Source organism: Peromyscus leucopus, chromosome 16_21, assembly GCF_004664715.2.
Source record: "Peromyscus leucopus breed LL Stock chromosome 16_21, UCI_PerLeu_2.1, whole genome shotgun sequence".
Taxonomy (NCBI): Eukaryota; Metazoa; Chordata; class Mammalia; order Rodentia; family Cricetidae; genus Peromyscus; species Peromyscus leucopus.
This window is the reverse complement of record NC_051084.1, coordinates 38,764,961-38,781,727: the sequence shown is the minus strand read 5'-3', so window position 1 is coordinate 38,781,727 and position 16,767 is coordinate 38,764,961. Positions and strand designations below refer to the sequence as shown.

General features: G+C 43.9%; 2 protein-coding genes across 2 annotated transcripts in view; one reads left to right on the top strand and one right to left on the bottom strand.

Moving 5' to 3' along the window:
• The window catches only part of Mgat4a (alpha-1,3-mannosyl-glycoprotein 4-beta-N-acetylglucosaminyltransferase A), a 97,195-nt gene extending 89,382 nt beyond the window's left edge, over positions 1 to 7,813 (top strand). The window contains exons 14-15 of the mRNA XM_028865687.2: positions 1,978 to 2,090; positions 2,229 to 7,813. Of these exons, the coding sequence (XP_028721520.1) occupies positions 1,978 to 2,090; positions 2,229 to 2,255 (140 nt within the window). The 3' untranslated portion in view covers positions 2,256 to 7,813. The remainder of the gene's footprint in view (positions 1 to 1,977; positions 2,091 to 2,228) is intronic.
• Positions 7,814 to 8,148: 335 nt separating this feature from the next.
• Unc50 (unc-50 inner nuclear membrane RNA binding protein) lies at positions 8,149 to 16,737 on the bottom strand. The gene is made up of 6 exons (XM_028865688.2): positions 16,599 to 16,737; positions 15,300 to 15,583; positions 14,179 to 14,299; positions 10,100 to 10,239; positions 9,921 to 10,022; positions 8,149 to 8,466 (listed from the first exon to the last, which is right to left on the bottom strand). Exons 2-6 carry the CDS (start codon positions 15,577 to 15,579, stop codon positions 8,330 to 8,332), a joined length of 780 nt encoding a protein of 259 aa, XP_028721521.1. The 5' UTR covers positions 15,580 to 15,583; positions 16,599 to 16,737; the 3' UTR covers positions 8,149 to 8,329.
• Between the last annotated feature and the right edge of the window lie 30 nt (positions 16,738 to 16,767).

The following is a 16,767-nucleotide window of genomic DNA, read 5'->3' as shown; positions in this document are numbered from 1 at the left end:
TAGGAGTCTATTAATAAGGCTGTAAGGAAGGAGGGTCTTACTGTAAATTGCGCAAGAAATAAAGCTAGCCTCCTGACCTAGGAGACAGGTGTTGTTTCGTTTGGTCTTGGATGCTTGAGAGGTATTTTAGATAAATACACTGTTAGGAGTTCTTGGAAGCATGCATAGCATTACAAGAAGTCACTGTAGGAACCAGCTAATATATACACAAAAGCTAAAATATTACCAAGACTTCTTGGCCTTTGAAGAAGTCCTTGACTTTTCTAAGTAGTAGCTTTTTTGATAGTAGCTGAATTCCATTACGTTTTCCTGCGGCTTGCAGCAAATCACACATATTTATGTTTATTTGTGTGCTCGCACACACGCACCAGAGTGAGTGAGTGTAGGTGGAGCTCGGAGGAAATCTTGTAGAAGTCAGTTCTCTCCATCATGTGAGTTTGGAGGCTTGAACTAAGTTTAATTAGGCTTAGTGACAAGTGCCTTCATCCTCTGAGTGAGGTGTCACTGGCCCAAATAATGGGCGTTGTTATAATATGTTCAGACATGTGTCTAATATCCTTTGATTTTATTGACTGTCTTTTCTGCCTTCCACTGGTCCAGTTGCTCTTCCCAAATAGAGCCCTTTCTAGATTTGTGTCATATTTTAAATCTAGAGCCTGTATATGAAAAAAGAATGCAGTGTCTGTCTTTGGGCATCTCTGTTGCATATTTAGATTCCTTTGGGTGTGTGCCCAGGAGGCCTCTGTAGTAATTCTGCTCTTCTCTGGAGAATTCTGCTTCTATAGTTGCACCTGCCTAGATTCCCCACCAATGTTTAGGGCTCCCTTCTCCCCAGCATCCTGTCTAGAATTGTTTTCTTAATCATAGCCATTTTGACTGGGGTGAGGTAGACTTTCAGTGTGGTTCATTTTTTTTTTTCTAAAGGAATTTTGTTGTTTTTTGTATTTGATTTTTGAGACAGGGTAGCCCTGGCTGTCTTGGAACTTGCTCTGTAGACCAGGCTGGTCTCAAATTCAGAGATTCAGCTGTCTCTGCATGCTGGGATTAAAAGCATGTGCTACCACCACCTTTTGTATGTATCTTTTGTGTGTCTATGAGTGTTTGCTTTCATATATGTATATACACCATGTGTGTTGTGTGTGGTGCCCATAGAAGTCAGAAGAGGGCATCGGGTCCCCTGGGACTAGAATTATGGATGTTTGTGAGTTACTATGTGAGTGCTGGGACTTAAACCTAGGTACTCTGCTAGAATCATCTCTCAGGCCCTTTACTATATAGTTTTGATTTACATCTTCCTGATGGCTAAGTAATATTGAGTTGAACATTTTTCTATGTATTTATTGGTCAGTTATTGAACAATAACTGTTTAACTTACTTGCCATTAATTGGATTATTTGGTTTTTGGTGATTATTGTTTTTGTTTTCTATATATATTCTGGATAGTAACAACCTGTTAGATGAATTAGTCTTTCATCTTAATTGGAGTTGTATATGGGAATTGTATAGAGCAGGCAACACATATAAGTTTCTTCTCAGTGGAGCCTTGGAACGATACACATGGACAGACCCTGCCCCAGGCCCAAAGCTCCTGAAGATCTGAAATGGTGACGCTCTTTATGACCAACTTAAACTTTGGGGCAGTCAGCTGACTGCTGTTACAAAATGGATTGGGTCAGGTTTGAGTAGAGTACCAACTTGCTGACATCCTGTAGGTGTAAAAACACATATGTCTTCACCATGCCTCTTCGTTCATAGTGGGCAGAAGTGTACCCCTGCTTTACACAGGTTGCCTTGAAGGGCCTTAAGAGCACATCAGTCCATGGAACTTCAAAAGCTGAATAAAAGCACACCGATGGGCTTCAACTCACTTCTTTCCTGTCTAAAGAGATCCACTAGAAACGGTTTGCCTTCGGTGGTGCTTTATGATCACGTCAGACTCTCCAGCAAGTCTTTAACAATTACTTTCTGTTTGTGAAGGAAAATTTGAGTATGGTGTTGCAGAGGGAATCGTGGACCCTGGTCTAAACCCTATTTCAGCCGTTCGACTTTCGGTTATTCAGAATTCTGCTGTTTGGGCCATTCTTAATGAGGTAAGCAGATATGCAGTGTGCACAGCCACGCAGCTGCTGCCTTTTTTTTTTTCAATTGCATTTTGATTTTGCAATTCAAGCCTTCTGGGAATTGTGAATTAGCTGCTTTATCAAATCTTTCATTATTTTGTATTTCAGATTCATATCAAAAAAGTCACCAATTGATCTTCTAAGAAACCAACACATCCTTCCTGTGACTGTCGATTAAAGATAGTTAGCACGGCCTTTTCTGTTGGAACTTGAACACTACCTCTCGGGAAGCTACTGTAGATAAGATGATTGTCATTTCCACTCAGACAGGGACTCTTCCCATGGATAACTGCATTCATTGGAAACTAAGCTGTCCTCCAATTTGAACTTGACACAAACGTTTTACAATTCTGACAGCCTGTTAATATGACTGGGACTATTTTGGTATTATACTAATACATAAGAGTTGTACATATTGTTACATTCCTTAAAATTTGAGAAAACTAATGTTAAATACATTTTGTGAAGGGGGTACTTTTGAAGTTCATTTATTTTACTATTATAGACCCTCTTTTATAGATGATCAGGGATTATATATATATGAATATAAATATAAATATATAAATACACATAAAGATGTTATGGAGTTAATTTATTAGAAACACAGTAAGAAGTACATATTTTTGTGCAGTAAATTTTTGAATCAATACCTTTTTTTGAAGAAGCGGTTCCCTGGCTTTTTTAAGTTCTTTCTATATTTTTTTTTTTTTTGGAGATGCAGACATTACAGATCAATGCCATTTTTTCCAGTGCACTGCCATTCCAGATTGGTTCTAGATGGGTTTCTTAACTTGAAGTACTTTTATAATCACAGCAATTCTGAACAAACTATTTTCAGAGGCATTTGTCATTCCTTAAAGCCAAGATTTTCAAAGACCAGTGTCCTCTTGAGGGTTCTTTTACTGTACTGTGTATGGTGTGTAGCCACAGAAAACCAGTGTGATCCCCAGTGTCCTGGTGGGAGGTCCCTGTCTGAGTCTCCACACACAGAATCCTTCAGGTTTCTTCTGGTGTGGGTGATGAGACGTCTTTCCTTTTTAAGCTGTCTTTAACCAGTAGTTAGACACCGTGTCTCTTTTGTCCTTTTATACCCACCCGTGTTAGGTTTTGGAGTTCAGACATTGTTTTCTAGGTAATGCTGTTGTGTGAATCATAATGGGTATAATTTTCAAACCAAAACTGTACTGTGGGGCTCTGGTGAAAGGTAATTGTAGCGCTTGTATGTTTCCATGGAATGATTTGCTGTACTGTATCATGAACTTGGAAGTAAATGCTGTGTCCAGAGTGCTTATGCCTCCTTACCCTGCAGTCCCATACAGGACCAGCTCGTGAAACTGCTTTACAGTTAGGAAGGCTGAGCCATTCTACTCTGGTAATCCAGGGGCTGCAGATGTCCAGCAGATATGGTAGAGGCCTGGAGCTGTGGGAGGTCCTAGCTGGTGGTCTCCAGCCTGGAGCTTTCTTAGTAGTTGCCTAGTGGATGGGACACATAGCACTAAACAGCTATTTTGCATGCCGTGTTCTGACTGGGAAAATATAGATTTTTAAATACTACTGTGCTCTGTGTCAAAGCCCAGCTGACGTTTTTCTTGGGGTTTTGTAAATTTCCCTCTCATTTCCTTCAACTTTTTATTTTCTTCTCTGATTTCTTAAGCCCATTTCCTAAGACACAAGCAAATTCCTTTGAAAAGAGGAATACCTTTTCATTATAAAATTTGAGCATTATCTTCAACACTAAGTGACCGCTAAAGCAGCAGCTTCACAGATGGGGAGACCACTCGGATGGGGCTCCCCGAGGGCTCTGGTTGAAAATCCAGCGAGACCAGTGCAACCCCTGCCACCATTTGAATGGCCCTCCATGGCTCTTTGTGCACATCTTCTCAAACTCCACTCGTCCCTCTTGCTACTAGGGACCTTTGTAGCCAAGTCTTCTCCTTCATTCAGGGAATCTCTCGCTTTTCTCCATGAGCTTGTTCCCAGTGCCTAGAACATGCCTGGGCCTTGGCAGGCTCTGTTGGCACCTGGGTCATTTCTCTCTTAGCTCTGTTTGCCTGCCATCCTTGCCATGCACGCACTCACTGTGTCTAGTTTCCCTTTGTGGTGTGTGTTCTCGGACACACTCCATGCTCTGGAGGCCAGCTCTCCTGTCTTCCACCACAGCAGGTGCTCATCTGACCCTCAGTGTCCATCGCTTTCTCCTTTGTGCCCAGTACAGCACTAGACAATCGAAGCAGATGTGCTTTCCCCAAGCCAGAAGTTTTCGCCGGAGCCCTGGAGGGTGGTGAGAGGGAAGCTGAGAGGAGGGGAAGCCAGAGTGCCTAGGACTGCAAGGTGTCCACGTGATACCTCAGAGGCCACCAACCCACTTTCCCCTGAATAGTGAACGGGAAAAGTGCCAAAGGCAGTACTAATTCTGTAAAGTCGGCCGTGCTTGGCATCTGGTATGTATTTCAGATAAATTAGACTCCAGAGTAGTGCTGGCCCCTACAGAAGGCACAAAGCACATGGCAGCTGTTGAAGCTGAGTTCTGTGCCCACAAGCTCAGTGGTCACATGTGGCCAGCAGCCACCATATTGTATCTGAGAAATATGGTACATTGTCATCATGGTGGGAGGTTCTGCTAGCCACTGTGATGTTGAGTATAAATATGAACATTCTAGAAAGAAGGAGTAGTGCATCCTGCTGCTGTGATTGAAAGTAGACCTGTGGATTCATCATAGTCCAGGTAAAGGTGCGTATTTTGGTGAGAAGGCCAAGATTGCCTGGCTCGGTGTTACCATTTTTCCCAGCATGCATTGTATCAGTGTCAAGAGATATGTTTGGTTAAGAAGCATGAGAAAGAGCAAATGCAGATGGGTAATTTAGCTTGTAGTCTAGGTGTGTGTGTGTGTATGCATCCATTAGGGTGTGTTTGAACAAAGGTTCTCAGTGGTTTTTGAAATTTCAAAAAGCTGTCAGGAAAATGGTAGACTAGAGTTCTTTTTAGTCTTCCATACTCATGAAAAATAAAGTTCTCAACAGTGCTATCCCTCAAAAAGTGTAGCTATGTGGAAAGAGTATGTTCAGAAGGTCATCCCAGTTAATAGTCTGTATTTGTGGTATGCAGGATTCTAAGAATGACTCCTCCCATGACCTTGTAGAATATCCTCCCCTTCTCAGTGTAGCAAGAGCTGCGACCATGATCCAGGGTCATGTCTTGTTACTTAGCAAAAGGGAGGTTATCTGTGGGGGACTGATCTAATCGTGTGAGCCATGTCAGGCTAGTCGAAGTGAGAGAGAAAGCAGTAACAGAACTCTGAAACACCATCGCATGGAAGGGGCACCCGGAAGGACTGCAGGTGGCCTGCCTTAATGATTGGAAGCTTGTTCCCAGCTGAGGAAGTAGGGGCTGCAGTTTTTTCCAGACAACTTTACCCCCACACTTACCCAGGCTTGGAAATGGACATCTTCAGATGAGAGGCCAGCCTGGCAAGCACCTTGACTGCCGCTGTGTAAGACAGTCCGGGTAAGTCTTGCACAACAGTGAGATAATAAATGGTGGTGCTCTAAGTGGCTAGATGTGTGGTGTTTTGTAACAAGCAACAGAAAAGGAATTTCAGACAGTTCTGAGAAGACTTCATATTTGATTGCCTGCAATAGGTTACTTTTTTAAGACAGGGTCTCACCTTGCAGCCCAGGCTGGCCTTGAACTTCTGTGCTCCCAGTTCTGCCTCTCAAGTGCTGATGTGCATCACCATGCCCCACTTGTTGATATTCTTTGATAGACATACAGAGTAAACTCATTCCTAGCAAGTCTCATTCCTGGCTCTTAGCTGGAATGTTCTGTGCCAGAGACCCCCATCTCCACTACAGGTTAGATTTGTATTCGTGGTTTGGGAAACAGCTGCCAGGATGAGACTGTGGGTGTGGGAGCATCTTTTTCTCCGAGATGAGGTTAAAGTGCACTGACTCAGGGGCCTGTCAGGAGCACCTGAAAGAGTGATGAACCTTGGTATTTTAGATCAGATTGAAAAGGAGAAAAATCCCTGCCTGTACATTCACTCCCAGGCGGGCCCAGCCTTCTGACCCCGCAGCATGGCGCTGTCATCTAGAGAACAACACCGTCCAGTTATACAAACAGAAAAGGGAAATGTTAAAAAGCTTGAAGTTTACAATTTTGTATTGTGCCATTCATTGCTGTCCTGGGCCATGGGCTGAACATACCTGCTAGAGCTTAGGCTCTCGTAAGTAATTTTTAAAAATCACTTAGTTCAGTAGCTAGCTAGCACAGCATAAACCCTGGATGTACCAACGAAGGCTTTGTATTTAGATGCTTTCCAAAATACTTCGATTCCAAGCCATTCATTGCTAGCGAAGTTTATTTTTATTTGGTTCACTCATTTGTGCTTATTATTATTATTTTTTTTTTTATCATACTGCCGTAGCCTTGAAGGAATACGAACAGAACTAAAGGAGTTGAAGGTTAACCACTGTCAGGTCTCACAGCCTGTGTTGTCGTCATCTTCATATGGTAAGGGATCTTAAGTCCCAGCTCAGTCCTTTTCTAGAAAAGGGCATTCCCAAGCTATGTAACAACACTTATAGCCTGTAAAATTTAAACTTTGATAGTTGTGAGGATTTAAATGATTAATCTTAACAGATATATGCTATGCTAAATATGTTCAATTTAATGCATGTGAACATACAATGCTAAAAAGATGACCAGTCTTTTACAAAGACCAAAAAAAATAAAAACCAAAAAAACAAAAAAAACCTACAAAAAAGCCAAACCAAGGATTTTGTTTCCCGTGCCCCTGTACCACCACTAGCTAAATGAAGCCTTGTTTCTGAAATACTCCCTTTCTGAGTGTTTGCACTACCTAAAGCAGCTCCTGCAAGAATAAGCAGGCAGCAGCAGGAACACACTGCAGGCAGCGTGTGCCCGTGTGCCCAGTGTCAGACAGTAACCTGAGTTGGGGGGGGGGATGTGTGTAGGGAGCCACACCCACTGTGAGCATGGTGGGATATGCAGTGGGGCTCCAGCTGCTCTCAACGAACAGCTGGCTCGCTGTAGGGACAGCTTGTGGATGCTAAGGAGGCCACTTGCTTTGGCTGCTGCTGCTAGTCCAGTTGAACTAGCCATTAGCACTTGGTCCCAGAATAAAAGCGTGGGGGTCCTTAGCTTTCTTAGCATTTTATTGGAAATGCTGTGTTTGCTCCAGCTTGGTGTAAAACCTGAAGCTGCAGGGTCTGAGCCATACAAAGGCTGCTGGGGACAGTACTGTCCGGAGTGCTGGCAGCAGACTCCTCGGTGTGGAGTCCACTAAGCCTCACCGTCATGTTCCCCCAGTGGAGTGGAAAACTGCTCAGCTGGAGCACTTCCTCCAGAAAGGCTGTCTTTGCATTGGGGGTGTTTCTCGGAGCAGCCCAAGGAACCTCTTTGCTAAGCTGTACCAGGTTCTTTTCCTCCTCCTCCTCCTTCAATGCATTGTACATACTTTGCTCGCAGTGTCTTCATGGGCTGAACGGTTCATAGCTGCAGTAATATTTGAGGGACCTGCTGGATTTTTAAAGGCAGATTAGATTATTTATTTTCAAGTTTGCTATTAATGTTCTGTTGAAACCCAATAATGTCCTGTTGACTGTGCCTTTCATAATGGTCTCTGTGCTATAACTGTCCATGTGTATTTGAAATAAAGAAGTTTGAAAAGCCATGTTGAATCAAGATTCCTTCTAATAAAAATGGCTCAAACTGAATAAATGTACAGTTTTTTTTTTTAAGCGCTATTACTATGGTGTTTACTTAATCTGTTTTTTAACTAGTTGCTGGTTCCTCTTCAATCTTTAAAAGGGAAACATGGCACCCTGGCTAAGACAGTGGCTGTCATCTCTACAGGTATTCACGGCCATATACGCACAGGGAACGGGCTGAACAAGCTTATGAAGGTGAGTCTGTCCATCTTGCCAACAAGATGGTGTGTGACATCTACCTCTTACTGTGCCCTTGATATTTTATATGTAGCTTCAGGTTAAGTAAACAATTACATGCTTTAGTTTAAAAATATTTATTAGAAATGTACATTTAATTAGTTTTAAGGAATGGTCTAGACAACAGTGTTAGTATCACCTCAAATTTGTAAACTTGGTATCTACAAAGAATTTACAGACTTTACAGGAACTTGTCCCTTCCCCAACACCTGACAGTTGCGCTCCACTGCTGCGGTCACTTCTCACTTCACTCTGTACTTGTAGAAGGAACACAGTGTGTGGGTAAAGTTCCAGCCCAGGGCCAGCGACAGTCCATACAGCACGACCAGAGGAGCGAATGGGTAGAGCAGGATTACTGTGCTTTTCAAAAACGGCAGTGCTGGAAAGGAAACAAGGACAGGTGACATGAACATGCTGAAAGAAGGCTCTTCAACCGCGGGCAGATGAGCGACACATTCGCATAGGACCATGATGCTACTTGCAGAACTACAGACACCTCTCAGTTAGCGTCGCTGGGAAACAGCAGAGGGATGAATGCAACTCCCAGTGATTCTCAACCTTCCTAATGCTACGGCCCTTTAACACAGTTCATCATGCTGTGACTCAACCATAAAACTATTCTGTTGCTGTTTCATAACTAATTTTGCTACTGTTATGAGTCATAAATATCTGATATGCAGGATGTCCGATGAGACCTCCAAAGGGGTCATAACCCATGAGAACCGCTGATCTAGACAGATGCCCTAGGGGTCTTAGTATGCAAGGTAATGGATCTCATTATGCATTTTATACACTGACTGACACCACATGGGACAAAATCACTTTGCGGCACTGGAGTGTTTCCACTGCAAAAGCAACACAACTCAAACTGAGCTACAATCAATAACTCCACCTTTGGGGAAGAGCTAAGGCACTAAACACAACACTAAACTAAACACAAGATTCATTATGTATACAGTGTTCTGCCTGCACGCCGGAAGAGGACACCAGATTATCTCATTATAGATAGCCGAGTCACCATGCGGTTGCTGGGAATTGAACCAGTTCCCCACATGCACTTCTTAGAGACAATACTCAACAACTGTTAGGCACTAAGAGAACCAGTGCTTCACAGTGCCATGCATTACAACACTGTCAGGATAATGTGAACATTTCCTAGAAAAACCCTAATCCCCAAGAGAAGGCAAGTGGAAGATGAAGTGATCCCTGGGAAACTGGTCATGGGGTGAGGAACCGTCAGAGGTAAGAGCTGTTTCTATTTACAGTAAGGTCCCAGTCATCCAAAGCAGCAAAAAAGACCTGAACAAACCATACTGTGGATGGTTCTGTGAGATCAATCTTGAGATCTCTAGACTTCAGCAATGGGGATTCTGGGGTTGAACATGGGACCTTGCACACAGTAGGCAGGTTTTCTACTCAACTCCACTCACTCCCAGCCTAAGAGTATTCTTCATTCACATTAGGAAAAATAACAGATTTAGCAATAAGTTTGCAAATATGGCCTGGGATCAGCAGACCCTAGGATCATCTACAGAACCAAAGAAAGGTTTTTAACCATGAGCCCATGCCTTTTCCTCTCTAGCCCATGGTTAATAACACAGAGCCTGAATACACACAAGGAAGGAAAGAATAGTCAGGGACTTCTGCCTGTAACTCGGAAACAGTGAGTTAGCAAAGCTCCTTTAAGGTTATAACAAATGTTACATGCCACTCTACTTGTGGATAGTGATGATCATATGGAATGAACCACAGTGTTTGTCAATGCCTTGTAAATCCACTGCTGATGTCTATTTCCTTCCCTGTTACATTCTTAAACTGCCAAAAGTAACTTACCACTGTATCCCAGAAAGGTTACATAGATGTAATAGCCAACCGCAATCAACCATAAGGTATTTCCAACTAAATATCCAATAAATGTATCTGTGAGGATAACATCTGCCAGAAAAAAATGCATATAGTGAGTCTCTTCACACAATAAGAACCTTGAGAACATTTGAGAAACAAATACTTACGGTTGATGAAAAAGAGCTGGATAAAATGCAAAATGACTAGGAGCGGATAAAATGCATTCAGATGTACATCAAAGGCATACCCCCACTCCACATCATAGTCTCTGCTCTGGCGTTTCACTAGATACTTGTTGGAGATGAACCTGGAGAGCAAAATGAGAACTTCTCACTCAATGTACTTGTTCTCTCAGTACCAAGCACCTTCGGGGTGCCACACGTTACCAAAGTTCTATAGAAGGAGCAGTGAAAGAGGCCAGCGTCTCTGCCTTCCCTTTAGTGGGAGAAGCCTGACATGGTGCTATGGAGAACGGCAGAGGTGCAAGCCTGAGGTGCGATTTTTAAATCTCAACATTTAGGTGAGGAAGCACGGCACTGCTGATGCCGGTCACAGCTGAAGGCCTGGAAGAAGGAAGGAATAGAGCAGGTAGCTAATCAAAGCAAATGCAGAGGAAACAGCTCTTCGGGTGCCTGTGGCTACTTTGTGACTTCTCAATCTTTTACTCGTGGTAAAAGAAGCCAGGGTCAAGATGCAAGAAATGTTTTGATAAGGTCTCCTTGGTGGCCAATCAGAGAGCAGAGTCAACAGACAAGAGGAGAAGACCATAGCCTGTCACTAGCATCACATAACAGTGGAGGTGATGTTGAAGGTGAAGCCACAACAGTCTTGCCCTGAACAAGGAGGAAGACAGCAATACTATCAGCCAAGGACAGGCTGATGGCACCGAAAGTGGTTCTGAGAAGGAAGGAGAGGGCAAGATTGGGGACTGGGATTAGCTATGACAAATGTGCTTAATTACCAACATGGATTAAGTTGTATACAAAGCCTGCAGTTGAAAGGTCTAAGGTAGTGTGTAGATGGTATTGAAAGCCATGGGTCTAAATGACATCACCAAAATGATGACATCATCAAAAACAACCAGCTAAACAAAAAACCCAGTAAATACTCACGGTCAAGACTTGTATCAACTGCCTTTCCCATTAAAAGTGAGGGAAATAGGAGAAAACAAGGGCAAGCGGCTGCTGGCTAGTGGTGCCCCCAGACAGAACGGTGTATGCATGCTGCATCGCTGTTCTACAACCTGACCTACCAGAAAAGCATCGTGTCCAAACCCTCAATGAAAAGGACCTTTGGTCCATAAACATCTGTGACAATGTCCTTTGTATGTTAGTGGGTTTTAAACACAATTTTTTAATATTACAACGTTTATTTAGGGAGGGGAGAGCATGAAGTCTGAGAACAACTCTGTGGAGCTAGTTCTAACATGTGAATCCTAGGGATTAAACTGGGCAAGTGCTTTACCTGGTGAGTCCATGTCACTGTATTTTAATTCAATTTAATGTCTTACATATTGAATACAGAACACAGGGCGGGTTGTGGTGGTGAATGCTTGTAATTCCAGCAGGCAGGTGGTGAAGGCATGACAATTTTTAGTTTAAAGCCAGCTTGGGCTACATGGTAAGTTCTAGACTAGCCTGGACTATAGTGTGAGTCCCTAGCTTAAACAGCACAACAAGAGAAACATGGCAGAATATAATAAACAGCCTATACTTAGTTATCAAAAAGTCAAAACAATAGTGCTTCACTTGGACAAACTAACTCACCAGACACTGTTTTAGCCAAGAATATGTCCCATTCAGTTTCACAAAAGGCAGTGAAAAAAGCAAGGAAAGGAAAGATAAAAACAACAAAGACACCTGACCTCAGAGTAATAGGAAATGGAATCATGGACACCAGATGCTAAGAAAGTAGGGGTGACGGAGGCCAGACTGTGACTATCAAAATAGAAGCAAGGCGTTCTAATGCTCACAGCACAGTGGTGCTAGACATTTTATAAGAGCTAGGACTTCAAAGGTTCCCAACATCAATAAGTTGTAAATGTGTGGGGTAAAAGCTAATTACCTTGATTTGATCATTTTATATATAAATCAAATTATCACACAGAACTTCATAAATTATAAAATTTAAAAATAGTTATGACTGATAAAGGAATTGTAGGTAGTCTGCAGCTCACTCCCCAGAAGTTCTTTTATGTAATCACTACCTTCTGCTGCACCTCCGTGCACCCCTTAAATAGGACAGAAATTCCTTCCTAGAGAAGGCCAAGGCAATTAACTGGCTGCTCTCTCCCACCTCCAAGACAGCCACATCTCAGGCCAGACTACTGTCTGGAGGTTTCCAGTCCTCTGCTTTCGTGTTCCCTGCCACCTTCTCCAGTGAACATCCACCAGCTCCCTGACTCGGCATGGCCAGCGCAGAGTGCTTCTGCGGCATTTACCACAGTCTCCGAAGCCCGAACTTCCTAGCCATCACATCCTGTTAGCACAGGAAGCTCTAAATCTTCTCTCCTCCTCCTCCTCCCACGTCATTTGTTCTGGCATCCCCTTTTCTCACTTGAGCCGGCTTCTCTACTTCTCTGCCGTGTTGAAGACTTTCAACAGTGTGAACAGATTTGCTTCATTCTCAGCTTCCTAGCTCTCCACTTCTCTTCTACCCTCCACCCACACTTGCAGTCATGAACATAAAAGCCCATTTTTTCCCTTCTGAATTCCATCAAGGCTATTTTCTAAGTCTCATTTCCTCATAGCCATTTAGTGTCACCTGTCCCCAGACCTACCATGATGCTGCACATAACCATGCCTCTGGAACCAGGAATCAAGTGTCTTGTATCTCTCCTAAAACAGCCTGCTGTTGGTTCCTATGACACCTTTGCAATGTGTTTTGGGGGGATGCCATTGTTTCTACTTCCAGCTCCTCACAGGTTTATGACATCTGTGTTCTCACAAATAACACAGTGAGTCCTTTTCTACATGACCAAACTATGGGAGAGACACAAACCAAAGGTAATCACCTCCAGGCTGCCTTGTGCCCATCCAGAATCACTGTACTCAGAACACTTGCAAGAAACTGTTCTTGGAAGCTTTACATATTTCCCCTGCAAGTTGCTTGACAATGAGTATCTGATTTACATCAGCAGTATTCAGCTTAGGCCAGTAATGATACATAATAGCATTCATTATCCAGTAACCATAAAATCAAGTTACAAAGGAAAATAAAAGGTTGATTTCAGAGGTTACAGCCTTGGCATTTTGTTTAAAATAGTAATAGCTACCATATACTGAACACTCATCTAGGTATCAAGGGCCTATCATCCCAACTACACCTAACAACATCTAGTGAAACAACTCCAACTTATAAAGGAGACTGAAAAATGACTGACAGCATGTGGACCTCCATCTGAGAGTAAAATAGTCCATCAAGTTTTCTCTGCTTCCTCCTCAATCTTCACTCTCTATGTAGTCCACTTATTTTTTTTTTATTTTTATTTATTTATTTATTTTTTTTGGTTTTTCGAGACAGGGTTTCTCTGCGTAGCTTTGCGCCTTTCCTGGAGCTCACTTGGTAGCCCAGGCTGGCCTCGAACTCACAGAGATCCGCCTGGCTCTGCCTCCCGAGTGCTGGGATTAAAGGCGTGCACCACCACCGCCCGGCCGTAGTCCACTTATTACACCCACTACCTTTTACCCTGGAGGCCAACCACAAGGAGCATTCTCTGTAAGAGAAGTGAGAAGCTGAACGCCAAACACTGTTGCTCAACCCGACAGAAAGCAGCAGGCTGAGGGCCTTTGAAGACCTCTGGACGGGCTTTCTTCTCATCAGGAAGGAGCTACATTCAAAACAAAACCCTTCTCAAACACAAATGACTTAATGGCAAAGTAAAAGCCCAAAGGGTAACCCTCCAGACATAAATGGGTCTAAACACTGCCAAAGCACTTATGCAGCTGGACGTGGTCTCCACTGGCACATGCAGAAAACAGCTAACCAGACAGAAGCAGAATCGTATGTGATCATCTTGAAAACTTAGGATTTAACCGGATGTAACCATTCTGGGCTTTGCTACAGTGACAATAAGCACCCATTAAAGTATTTTCTGATCTAGTATAAACACAAGAGGCCAAGTTACAATAATCTTGGCAGTCAATCTGACCACTTCCGCTACTCTATTTGAATTTCCATTAGCTACTGTACTACTGAAGTAAACAGAGGCCCAGCAGTATACAAAAAAGCAAGTTATGGTACTTACCACATTAAAGTTGATATCAGAAGGCCAACACCTACACAATCTATGAATACAACCCACAGGAGCAGCTTTATTGTCTCAAAAAATCCCATGTCAAGCACAAAACCAAATCCTATGGTGGACACTGAAATAAAGAGTTACAAGATTCACCGTTAGGCTCTAGGATATAAGACACAGTCCCTGGCATCCATAGGCCAAAGTGTAGTGCTGGTATGTGGACAAGGCAATAAAACCCTCAAGATGTGTAATATGCGATGATACAGAAATAAACGCCACCTCTGAGTACAGGCAGAGGGACAGCCTCCTGTACTCGTTTACCATGACAGACTGGGTATTCCCAATAGCGCCTGTGCAGAAGGCACGCCACTCATTTGTAAACCCTGTTAAATGTGGAAAGCACTTACACACTTCAACACCCTAGAGCTGACTGGGATGCTTCCTTGATGTACAGGAGAACTTGAAGGTGGTTTTCAAGTACAAATCAGTACCTTCAGGACTCCTACTCTGAAAGCTGAGGGTGTAGCTCTGTGTAGCATTTGACTGGCATGTTTAAGTCCCTGGTTTCTATCCCTAGACCTACCAATACCCTGCCAACAAAACAAAATAAAACAACCACTACATTCTTCCGGCCTCATAGATTTGCCCCCTTATGAAACGTAATTTCCCATTCTAACATTTCTTTGCACACACTGCAGTATAGGTTCACATTAGGTTTTGTTTTGTTTTTTAAGCCAGTGAGTGTGGTGGTATATGCATGTTAATGCCAGCACTCAAGAGGATGAGTTAAGAGGATCTTGAGTTCAAGGCCAGCCTGGCCTACACATCTAGAACCCGTCTCAAAAAAAAAAAAAAAAACACAACTATGGAGTAAATCCTGTCCCCTACTTTTCAATGTCCCAATACAGGAGTTAACTCTGGCTTGTGTGTTACGGCCTGAACCAGGAAGAACATTACTTTCCTGCCAGCTTTTTAAGGTTTTTGGGATTGGGGAGTGGAGAGACAGCTTCAAATATCCTCAGATTATAACCCATAATACATTATCACAAAAGACACTCTAAATAAGTTTCTTCTGAAATACCCATTTGTTTCTCAACTATAGTGCTTGTAAACTAACACACACTTACCACAGAGCCAGACACTTAAGAGGACCAAGAAAGCAGGGTCATCTCTGGCCCACTGATCCTTTGTTTGCTTCCGATAATGGAAGTTTCTATAAACCCTCTGTGGGGAAGTGAATAGGTAGAGCATCTGCCATGCGGCAAACTCAAAGTCCATCTGCCGGAATCGAAAAAGCCTTCTGAGGTACTTGTAGCGTTTTGCTCCAGCTGTGTGTCTCGCTGCATCCCTGGAATTCAAGACTCCATTCCCTTGCATTGAAGAACCCACTGAAGTACTTGGTAGCATCTTCCTGGATGGAATAAAAACACTTCTCTTAGATGTAATCTTAAGAACTGTCTGGCTACCAGCACTCCTCTTCAGAGTGCATTTTCTCCTGCTACCTTCAGGAAGGCCTGGGGGCCAGAAGCAATGGATTGGCTCAGGGGGGCTTCTCTAGGGGCTGGCAAGTGTTAACTGCACGTCCATCAAGGGCAGTACCACGCTCTTCTGCACCACCTGAAACCATTCATCTGGAGTCCACGGTTTTCCACCCTTCACCTCAGTCAAGCCTTTGACAGCTGTGTTAGCTAATGAGGAAAAAGCACAAGGAGGATGAAGCGACCTCCTCATGGACACAGAACAAAGACTGGAACGCTGACTCAAAATTTCATGTTTTTAATGGCCAAGATTGAAAACAAAACAGCAACCACAAAAAACTTCCTTTAAGCTGAAAGCAATGTTACTGAAAAGGTAAAACACACAGCTTTATTCCTACAAGCCCATCACCGACCGCCAGAAGGCTTCTGGTTATTCAGAATGTGACATAAAAAAGAAGCCAATTCCAGTCCTTGGTGGCTTTACTCCCAGAATAGCTGGGTAGGATGAACAACAGCGCGGAGGGGCCGGTCCAACTAGTCCGAAGCTAAATGAGCACCGGTCACCGCCCCACCCTGGGTTCAGCCTCCCCGTCGGCGCCCCGCCCCGCCCGCAGCTCTCCATTACCCTAACAAGCCTGCCGGTCCGCTGTCAACTAAAAACAGACGGCCCAGTGACATCTGAGCAAAGAACAAGCAACGTAAGGGTATCTGGGTGTGTGGCTCCCGTGTAAAATTCCAGACCTGCTTAGAATAAAAAAACGGCCCTATTTCTGCAACTCCAACGTGACTGGGCGTCTTTGGTATTACCCACTGCGGGCCGAGGGCTGGAGCTGCCGGCCGCCAGCTTGTCCCTAACCCGGCCGCCGAGACGCCAGCCAGCTCACGAGCTGGCCGCGGAAACGGCCGTCAGCGCGAATGGCACCCCCGCTCCCACAGAGCAGGCCTCACCTGGAGGCCCGTGCTGCCTCGCCCTGGGCCCAGGACTTCTGCCACCTTCGCCCGGCAGCCGAGCCCAGGCGCCGCTGGGGCTACTTCCCCGACCGCTACGTAGCCCGCATTTGCGGCGCCCCATGTTGACGTCACAGGCACACACTTCCGCCACGCCTGCGCACAACAC